At 43.8% G+C, this 11,213-nt stretch overlaps 1 protein-coding gene across 1 annotated transcript; it reads right to left on the minus strand.

Annotated features, from left to right (window-relative positions):
• Nucleotides 1-7,313: 7,313 nt before the first annotated feature.
• Nucleotides 7,314-7,988, minus strand: LOC140647362 (claudin-8-like). The gene has a single exon (XM_072851892.1). The coding sequence runs from the start codon at nucleotides 7,986-7,988 to the stop codon at nucleotides 7,314-7,316; it is 675 nt and encodes a 224-aa protein (XP_072707993.1).
• Between the last annotated feature and the right edge of the window lie 3,225 nt (nucleotides 7,989-11,213).

The following is an 11,213-nucleotide window of genomic DNA, read 5'->3' on the forward strand; positions in this document are numbered from 1 at the left end:
ATGGAATAAAAGAGGAGGAGTATATTGTGGTATATTGTGGCAGTGATGGCCTAAAGATAGATGAGAGGCAAGGCTTGTAGAAAGAGGTAATAGGTTTTATTAGACTGCCTGATACTGTTAGAAACAAGCTCTTAGGCTCAGAATCCCAAGAAAGATTGCTTTTGAAGCACAGCAAATAATACACCCTTGAACTAGCTTTCCAGTAACCAAGCAGTGCGGGTAACTAAACAAGTACCTCTCAAACTTTGAAGAACAGCATTTTTTCCCCATCTTTCTCAGTCATAATTTGGGTTCCTCCCTGTCCAGTCCTGTCCCCCTCACTTTTTGTCCTCTCCCAAACCCCACCTCCTGAATGTAACTAACTACACTGTTGATTTCCACCTCCAAAATAAACTCTAGCAGCGTGAGCTCCACCACCACTAGCCTCAACCTTGTGCACCCAATGACACCCCCAAGCCTGTCATCTCAGCACACAGCAAGGTCATCCTCTACCCCTACACTCTCCCCTTTCTCTCCCTACCCAAATCCAGAGCCCTTTATCAAACCTCTGTGCTTCTGGCCAGGATGTTCCATTACTCCTCTCTCCTTAGGATTGGGGTTCACCTCTTCCCTGGGACACCCTGGCTGACTTTCCCTAGCTGGCAAGCTGGGTGTCCCCTAGGAACGAGCAGCATAGCCCCTGCCTGTTGGGCCTGCGTAGCCGGCAGGTTCATCTCCCAATTTACCTCGGTTCCCCTTCAAACAGCGGGAGAGGAGAGGATGCGGAGGAGAAGGGAAGCCCTCCCCAGCCAACCAGCTGTTCCTGCACTCACACAAAAGAACTTCTTCCTGGAAGTCATAAATCACTTTGGATTTGTGCTGGCACAGAGACCAAAGCAGGAGTATTTCGCAGGAAGCAATTAATTTTTGTCACTTGCTCACAGAACACCCTCTCAAGCATCGTGAATCGTTGCAGCTCCAAGGATGCACCACTGTCACCATAATTTTGCACATTGATGCATCTTCCTGGGGCTGATGTGTCTCTGCACAGTGACAGCCCACAGCCTGCAAGGGCACAAATGATTCACCAATGTGGGCATGCTGCTTCCCTCCAGGGACAATCCAGTGCTGTTCTTAATTGCAGGATACTAGGTAGCCAGTCAAAATATGAACTTCTTTGGCCATGATCAAGCAGTAGCTGTTTTCATTCCAGATCTGAAATGTGTAGTTTAGCACAGAGTGCAATACTTCAGAAGAAGGAGGATGTCTAATAACTATTTCTACCAGCCACGTGTTGGGAGTTAAGGGGCTGGAAGTTCAGGAAGGGAAAGGAAAAAAGATAGGAGACAGTCTGATATGTGCAGACTGAATTAAAAAGGAAGTATAAAATGGAGGAGGGAAAGGCTTCAGCAAATCTGATGCTTTTATGTTGGAATGGAACAGGGCTCACATTGTGAGGCAGAAAATAGTATGTGAAGGATCATTAAGATGAGAGGATCTGTATCTCTGCAGAAGACCATTGCCAATGAGGTGAAAGTGCCTGGAGCACTGAGGGAGAACAACTCCTCTGATCCTGATCACGTTATTCTTTATTAATTAGACTGAACAGCTTAGGGACATGAATGTGGATGGGGCTTAAGAATTCCTTAGGAAGTGTCTGGAATGTGAGTCTCATGGGGAAGGAATGGAGAGACTTGTAGAAGTAACATTGATACTCAACTGGATTAATAACTCCACAGAGAAGGTATTTGATAGAAGAACAGAAAAGGTAACCAACCAGCAAAGAAAATCTATCTAAGAGGTCAGAAAATGTTAGGGGAAAATGAGACTCAATAAAAGTAAATCCAAATCAGGCTTTTCAAAAAATAAACTAAAAAAGGTGCTCCAGGCATACAAATAATACAGAACAGCAAGGGAAGAGGCATGCTAGGCTGTGAGTATGAGTCTAAGAAAGGTAGTTAGCCCTCCTCTTTGAATTGAAGTAACCACAAGGATATAGAAGAAAGAATGGATGACAGAATTACAATACTGTATCCAAGGTAGATAAAAAACTAGAAATCTTTATGAGCACAAACTGAAGAAAGAGAGTGATTTCCACTGAAGGAAATGCAGCATGTGCAGCTCCAAATCTGGTAGCAAGGACTGTTAGCATACGTGTCAAATCGGGAGTGATACTGTCTGTCTGGAGAACAGCGGAACTAAGGGAATGAGTGGAGAGGTGGAAAACCCTGTGCACAACTAGAAACCCATTAGTCAGAATCTAATAGATGATTTGAAATCCATTACAAAGAAAAGAATAAATACCTAGAAGTAAATGGAAAGTTAAATAAAATGCAGCATGGACTTAGCAAAAATAGACTCAGTTTTTGTTTGGTAACATTTTCAAGAAAATAAAAGTTGAAAATAATCATTTGGACCTTATTAAAGCATCTGACACAGCAGTGGGAAATTAACAGAGACACTGAATGGATGGAGAAGATTAAAAATAATGTAATGTGGAAGCAGAATCTATGAGTGAGTAAAGCAACAAAAGGATATATTGGAAGAACTATCATGTTCCTATTTCCAGACATTGATTTCTGCTACTGTTGGAGCCAAGGATTTCTCTGGGGTCTCATCTTATCACCCTCAGGCATCTAGCAATAAAGGAGGAACCACAGCAAGGAAATTTGCATTAGACACCCAGCTGGTCAATGTACTGTCAGTGGTTAAGTCCCGCAGCGCAGGAAAGCTGGTGATCTTGAGGCCTGGAATAATAGAAGTGCAATGCATTTAACGTGTTCAAGGAAGGTATTTGCTTGGTTTTGTGAATCGTTTACCCCATGCTATGATAACCTGCGATAAGTATATTCAGTGTGCTCAGCAGTGGTGAGGCTTCCTCTGGGATTCTTTGTCCAGCTTTGGGCAACGAACTTAAAGAAAGAGGTGGAGCAGCCAAAAACAACCAGAGGAGGTAAACAAGTATGGGGAGAAATTTAACAAGCATGCCAGTGAGGAAAGAATTAGAGATGATTAAGCTAAGCCAGAGAGGTTCAAGTGGTCAGATGGTAACAGTCCTGAAATACGGAAAAGGCTGCCTGTTTTAAAGGAAAGCAGGAGTCTGCTTTCTATGCCTGCTGCTGATGGGACAAGAAATCATGGAGCAGCCTTAGCCTGCAGTGGGGAAATTTAGTTTAAGCTTCATTAAAACCTTTTTTAATGAAAATTATGATTAAGTACTGGGATAGGTTGCTAAGGACACTGCAGAGTAGCCACCTCTGGAAGTTTTTATTGCACAAATGTCTCTCAGGAATAATTCTGGCGTATTATTCATTGAGAAGAGCAATGGAGTAGTTAATAGATACTACCTTTTCTAGAGTGAACTCCACTCACACTGTCTTCTGCAATTTGTCCTCTTTGGCCCTATGGACCACCTCCCACTGGTGAAAGGAACTGATGGTGCTGATGGGACTCTTGATGCTACCGAGGTAAACTAGTTGGCACCAGCCTTCTCCTCATTTCTCAAGCAACGCATATTTAGGACTGCCTAAATATGGCCTACATCCCTTAGGCGTCCCTTAGGCGTCGGTTCCTACATCCCTTAGGCGTCGGTTCCTTGCTAAGACTTTGTAGGAAAGTATTGTGGCCACTAGCTCCACAGGGAAGTGGGATGAGTGGGGAGGCAGCATGGTTAGCCAGGGGTCAGCTTGCTTTGCTGCCCAGGGGTTGATTCATTATAGAGTCGCAGGCAAATTCCAAGGGCTAGAAGTGTCCAAAATGCTGAACGGAGGCAGGCGTTGCTTTAGGGGCTCAGTTCGGGGGCTTAACCCTGCTCTGCAAGGCAAGACTGGGGTAGTGGATACGCCTGTATCAGGACCGTAGGTACTGGCCAAGACCTTCGCAGGGCTGGAGTTACTCAGCACTGCCCTTCTTCCAGCTCAGCAGGTAAGGAGAGCGGTGCATCATGCTTCACGCTCAGAAAGCCCAGTGTATCTGCTGTGTGGGGTCAGAGTATGACCCTCGGTGAAGGGCTTAAATCCCGTACAAGCCTGCTGTTTTGTTAAGCACAAAGATGCCCTGAGTACAGGAGGGTGGAAGTGGGGACAGTACCTCCAAGCACAACTGGCCAGTGGCCCTGGTCTCCTGCTGCTCTGTAGGCACCTGCCCCTGCCAGTGGCAGCAGCACATCTCCAGACATCTCCAGGCCGACACAGTAAGGCCATTCTTGTATTTCAGTAATGAGCCTTCCTGGCTGTGAGGCCCAAGACATGGCTTCTCCTAATCTCTCCCTGCTCCATTTTCTATTATTCTTTACTAGCCATGTTTGAGAGTTGAACCGAAAGCAAGCAGCCTACAGATAAACTCTCACATATAGGCACCATGTATATTCAAAACCATGGGGCAGTACACCACCTACTCAGGACTGCACCTTAAAGAGACAGACAAATCCATTCTATGCAGCTGACCTCACTGGATTTGCAGATGTGTGATAACCTCATGTGTCAGATGATTCATTCTCATATAAAATTGCAAAACAGGGGCTCACACACACTCCAGCTCTGTTACGGCTCTGCCTTGCCTGCACAAAACAGCTCCTGAAACTGGGGCTCTGCTGCCACCCATGTGTTTACCACCTCGCTGTCTAGCTGTAACAAGAGCAGTGCCTAGTGATGCAGGTGGCACCTCTACCCTCTAGACCTCCACAACAGTTGCACCAGCAGTGGGAGAATTTCAGAAGAGGCTCATTATAAATGAAAGCCCAGTTGCTCAATCACGGAGCCATGATTGAAATCTTGAACCTTCACTCATCTGAGTTAAATGAGCATTACTCTCCTCTGACCCGCAAGTTGTGCATTCATTTACACAGTACAGAGGGCACCAGGTGGACCTGGAAAGGCTCCATATCCCTTTTACATTGCAGGAATGCATACAAGCGCCCAAAGTGCAGGGCAAAGGGGAACAAGCTAGATACCCTTGGTTTCATTTACGGAGGCAATACTGCTTATTTCCCAAATAAGTTCTCCTGTCTGGAAGCACAAAAATGAGTTTGAAATTACAGGATACAATATTTGAAAGTTTATTGCTTCAGGCAGGTGTTGTGTGCTTGGTCCCCTTAGATGGGACCCTCTGCTCAGACTACTCAGGGTTTATTTCATGCACAAACCTGGGGGAGGCCAGCTCTGTTTAAAATGGAAGCTTTCATTTCAGTTCTCTTGAAGATATTGCATATGGGTGAGATGATACAATTTAAAGGCAATGGCTGGATGTGCATGGGAGGTACTTAAGGGGGAATACATATGTGGTATAAGGTGAACTGTTTGCAGCAGATATAGGATCTCTAAGGGAGATTTTCAAAAACCTCAGGGTCCCACTCACAGTCCATTGGACTTGTGTTCCTGTTAGTCCTGTGGATAGTTTTGGAAGTCTTCTTATAGTCTTCTTGTATCTTCTTTTGTTTGTACAACTAGATCAGTGTGTGCTTTACCAGGAACAGATAATATTATGCGATGTAGCAGTAGTGTTCGATGTACACAGGGCTTTTACAGAGATGTCATGCTCATCTCACTTTTCACCGAGGCTTGCCTCAGACCTGTAGATGAATACTGTATGAGTCACTCTGTGTTTTGACAGCAGAGATAACTACAGTGCACCGGTACATATACATGTAGTTTTCTGAGTAGGATCTTGTACCTACCTTTTAGAGAGATGAACTAGGCAGGTGACTTTATTATAGACACCATTATAAACCCTGGTGTTCTAGCTATGAGTTCTGTGTAGGATATTCACAAAGTGCTGCTAACAACAGGTTTTCCCCTCCACTCTCTTCCCCCCAAAAAAGAGACTGGACTGGCATATAAACATTAATGGAAATACAGCCACAATACAAAGGAAATAGAGCCACACACTGCTATATTACAGAAAGGTCATGCACATTACACATATACATATGTAGAAATAATTTGCTTAAAAATAAGGAGGAAAAATAAAATTACATAACCAAGCACATCTTACTATGTATCTTACAAACACTGTGAAGAGAGTTCTAGAGCAGATTTTGATTTCTTCTAGCTTGTTCAGAGTTGCGTCTTATGAAGTGAAGAATTGGCTTCCAAACTTTCAAGTAGTAATAGTCCAAGGAACTTACTAGAGAACTACATATTACATAATAAACTTTCTATAAAATATTTAAAAGTCAATCAAATTCTAGAACAAGAATGTTGTTCTCCATTAAACACCACAAATTGAATTGCATTCCCAGTTCAGTCAAAGGCAAAATTGCATTGATTTCTGTGGGTCTGGAGTTACACCTTATTCATTGGTTACAAGATTCTATTAAAATATTACTACTATTGATTAATTTGGGTCATTTATTAAAGTAATTGGTATGGAACTATTTATTTTTCAGTAGACTTGGTTTCTTTACATTGTTGCTTATCATGGGTGCATGATCTTATTATTAAAAATATTGTTTAGCTTGTTCTAATGTGAACTGTGAGAAAATACTATCCCTGTTTATGTTCTTTATGCCTATAAACTATGCTGGTGTGAGTGGGTCTCAGCAAAAATATCGGCCTGATTGTACAAAGACCCTTATTTAAAAATACATATATCACAGAGTCCTGCAGCAGTGTTTGTGATCTGTGCAATATTGCAAAATGTTGTAAGCCGCGAGGAGTTTGCAAGGGAATACTGCTGCTTCTGAAAAGAAAGATGTGAATGAATTTGACCTATATGGATTACAACAGAAATATTAACTTTCACCAAAAAGATGATATTTAGGATGAACATAGAGCTATGTTTATTCTCTGAAATAAGGGACATTTTTCATATATTTCAGCTTACCTTCCTCTGCTGAATAAATTCTTCATGCAACCTTCCATTAAACCTACAGTAAATCAATCCCTTAGTGAATGCTTTTCTTTTAAACCATTATTGTCTTGTCCTTATTCACTGTTATCCCCTCTTTCCCAGGCAGGAAAAAAAATCCTAGGTGCTTAACTCCCCTCTTCTTTGCAATAGGCCAGAATGTCATATCACAGTGGAACTTTAAGCCCTTTATTACTGTTTTACACATAAAATGCAACCCAAAGCAAAGCCACACAACCCAAAAGCTATTCCAAGTTACTATTAAAATTATATTAAGCATTCACCTTTCCATGCATTAAAATTGTCCGTGCTGCAGCATTAGCCACAGCAGAGCCCGCTGGGGGTAACCGCAGCTCCAAAACGCAGCCCCAACAGCAGCAGTTAAAGGGCAGAAGGCGAAGGCAGCTTTCTAGCTGCCCTTTTGTGCAGAAGCTGAAATCCATCCAGACAGACTGAATGCTTCACAAACAGGAAAAGGCAGGAGGCATCTAGATGTACTGACTTTTGGAGTATGAGCTTTCAGTCTTCCTGTGCAAATGCTGGCTGTGAGCAGGATAGTGGGTTGGTGCGGAGTATCCGTAGCTTCTGGTTTTCTCACAGCAGTGGCAAAAGCAACAGAATATGGCTCCAGCAGCAATGAGGCAGAAGGCAGCTGCCCAGCCCAGGTAGAGGGCTTCTCCAAGCTCCCTCTTCTGTGCAACATTGACCGCGGGGTTGTAGAAGTCACTGATGATGGTGTTGGCAACCCAGCAGACTGGAATGAGCTCGGCGGCACCCGAGAGGATGAAGAGGAGCCCAGCCGTCAGAATAATATAGCCCTTGGCTTGCCAGCTGCTCTGCACACACCGTGTGCACTTCATCCCAATAATGGCAACCATGAAAGCGAGGAAGGAGAGCACCGACCCAGCACACATCAGCCCTCTGGATGCCTGCAGGTCCGGCGAGAGGGCCAGCACGGAGTCGTAGACCTTGCACTGCATCCTGATGTTGGCTTGCCTGATGCAGTGCATCCACAGGCCTTCCCAAATGGTCTCAAACACAATGATGTTGTTCTCGATGAAGGCAGACACCCTCCACTGAGGCATGCCCGTGACAGCGAATGTCCCGATCACGCCAATGCCACCAACGAGCAGCCCAGCAATCTGCAAAGCACCACGGACCATGTTGCCTTTGCAAAGTGAGCACACCTCAGCAGGTTCCCTGAGCCAGGCGCACACTGCTGGAAAAAAAAATGAGCAATTTTTTCCGAAAGTTGTCCCTTGTGCAAAGAAAGTTTCAGAGTCAGTCTACACAACTTTAAATCAGCTTAAATCTGGCACACGCTACCTGGGACTTGGCTGCACCTTCATCACCTTTATAATTCCCCCGCCACCGCTGACTCAAAGAGGCAATCAAGTGGAACAACTTTCCAAAGCAAGAGAAAGAACAGGGTGTGTGTAAACCAGCAAGAGGCACTTAGGATAAATGTACCTTCTGAGGAAAATGCTTTGCATTGAAGTCGCTTATTTTAAAAAAAAAAAAAAAAAGAAAGCCCTACCCTTAACTCTAGCTATTTTCTACATATTTGCCTGTGCTAAGGAAATGGACTGGTCTCAGTAGGGAGACTTAGGTGTGCACTGGTGCAGTTACTGAAGCTGTTGCACTGAACAAGCAAGAATATTCTGCCTTGGCTCGGCTCAGCTCAGTGGCAAATTGCCAGGAGGAAAGCAGAGCCCTGCTCCCTGCCACAGGGCCTCTGCTCCCAAAAGTACTTTTGTTCTGAAGCTTGAAGGAGAGTACTGCAGTGACAGGATCAAGGAACAAAGCAAATCAAAAGGATAAAGATAAAGTAACTCTGAACCTGAAACAGTTCTGCGGAGGATAATCAAAGCTGCAAAAGACCATTTAAGAGGTAAAAGGAACAGCAAGACACCTCAGTCCTGCTAATACCTGTATACTTATATAGCTTTATACATTTCTGTTGCTCTACCAAGTGTTATGGGGATAGGCAGGCTTCTGGAGATGTCCACATGCTTAAATGATTGCACAATCAGGTCTACAGAATGGTGATTCAAGCTATGTAGTAAACTCTGTTCCTGTGCAAAAGGGAACCCAGCAATTACCCTATGATGGAGTCTAGTGCAATGGAAAGCATTGCCTCTCCAAGTAAAGACCTACTAGAGCTATCCATGTACTAACAAATACTTTAGAAAAGCATAATTGTAATAAAAAAAAAAACCACAACATAATAATTATGGAGAGGAGGTGAACTGTTCATTCAAGAGTTCTTGTGTGATGTGATGAGCAGACAATCCTGGAAAATGTCAGGTGAAGAAATCTGGGAAAGTCAGAGCAACAGAAACCACAGTCAAAAATCTAGGAAAAAAAACCAGGCATGTGATAGTGGATTCTTTTTACAAATTCATATAGCTACGAATGTATGCATGAAATATTCAGCCTGATCTCTGCATGTGCCTTAACATGGAAAATAAAAAATTAGGCATAAACTAGGTTTTTTCTTATAAAGTAATACTCCATATGTTAAGACAAGAACTAATTTGTTACACTGTAAAAGATCAATTTAGGATATAATTAGCCAGATATTGAAATACTAGTCTCCTGCTATTCATTTGAACTTTCTTGCCTCTATTTCTTTTCTTGCCATTGTATATCTTCAAAACCAGAAAGTAAATGCAAAAAAATAGAGCAGTGCAGTGCTAAATATGCCAGCTTGTTGGCATATCAAAGATAGAGAAAAGATAAAAGTCCCACTTACATATAATATTTTATGCTCCCTAAGTGTGTTTCTGTGTGTGTGTGCATAATGGTTAGGAGGCAAGGGAAAGTAAGAAGCACTCTACAGATCTTTCCATATTCAGTTTGGTTTTCATATCCACCTGCTTTTCCAACCTCTGCAGCAGGCTGCTGCTTATAAAGCCATGCTAAAAGGATGAAGGCAGGAAACATCTCCTTCTGCTTCTGGTCCCTTGAGCCCCGATGTGTGGCCAGGCAACTTTCCATTATGCCCTTTTGGTTTTGTTTCTATCTCTGAAATCAAACCTGCTGTCTGCATGCCTTTCCTAATCCAAAGGCACTGAGTGCCTTGCCCTGAAAAGTGCAGTTAGTCTGCTGGCAGCTCCAAAAGCATTTCAAGGGATGAGAAGCCAAGCAGGAATCTGTTTTTTCGGGTTTGCTCCTACTGCTGTGGTGCTCAGGGGTATCTGATCCCACTGCAACTACACTGCCTGCTCTGCATTTCTCCTGCCATACGTTTGTATTTGCAGTTTTGGCTTCTGCTTGCCATCAGTCCCCTGGCAGTTCAGGCCCCTTTTGCCATGTCCATGAGCAAGGCAAAGGAGGGGCCCTATAGCCTCCCGAGTTAGGGACCATGACTGCCGTGTGAGCTGAAGGCCCGCGTCCTTTCTGACTGCCCCGGGCTTTACGTCCTGCAGCCCCGTGCCCGGCACCCTGCTGTGCTCCTTGCCTCTGCTGGCCTGCGTGCACAGGGCAGTGAGTGGGCAGTGCCCCCCTCCCAAAGGCGAGGTGCCAAAGGCGTGCACCTTGCAGCTGCAAGGGTGCTGGGGGGGCATAGCTCTCCTGCTGCAACCCCTCGTCTCCTGTGAAGGGTGTCCTTTTCTGGCCAGCAATAAACGGTGACTTGATTCTGTTGTGGAAAATGTATATATTCTCAATGCATTAATTTGGAGAGGCCACACTAACTCGTACTGTATTGATGCAGGAACTGTATAGACTGCTATAGCATGAGAGAGTCTGGATCTGTGTAACTGAAATCACAATTTGCTGTTTTGCGTGCTGCAAACTAGTCCTGTTGTACAGGCCCATCAGTGATGGGTGTCTGGGTACAGGACTTTGGGAAAACCAAGTGGGGAAAACTTGGATGACCAGATTCGTAGAGCACGGAATAATTCAAGTTAGAAGGAGCCTCTGGATGTCATCTAATCCAACCCATGCTTGAAGCTGTGCCCCTCAAAGTCACGAGGCTAAGAATCCAATCAAGGTCCGTTTCAGTCATCAAAAAAAGTCCTGAAGACTTTTTGGGGGAAGAGGGTGGTTAAATCCTGTTCCCCCAAGGGGGAGACAAGGAGGATTTTGAGGAGAGGTTATAAATGCACAGTATTTCCCTGCTAAAATGGATTTGGCATATTAAATACATAATAATGTAATTATCATTGCATGACTTTGCAGCCCCATGGTTGCCACTCAAACAGGAAAGAAAAAGCTACCAGCCTATAGCAGAACAAATAAACAAGCACTTTAATAACATATCAGTAAGTAAACACAAATGTGATACAAGCAGCAGGACTGATTTTTCTTAGAGACTACTGAAGTTCTAATTTACAGGACATGGAAAATAATTAGCTGAGCAAATATAATTTAACCACGTTATT

Source organism: Ciconia boyciana, chromosome 1 (genome assembly GCF_034638445.1).
Source record: "Ciconia boyciana chromosome 1, ASM3463844v1, whole genome shotgun sequence".
In the NCBI taxonomy this organism is placed as follows: Eukaryota; Metazoa; Chordata; class Aves; order Ciconiiformes; family Ciconiidae; genus Ciconia; species Ciconia boyciana.

Bases quoted from the DNA above. Each gene is read 5' to 3' on its own strand.
- LOC140647362 (XM_072851892.1), bottom strand. From the start codon at position 7,988: ATGGTCCGTGGTGCTTTGCAGATTGCTGGGCTGCTCGTTGGTGGCATT.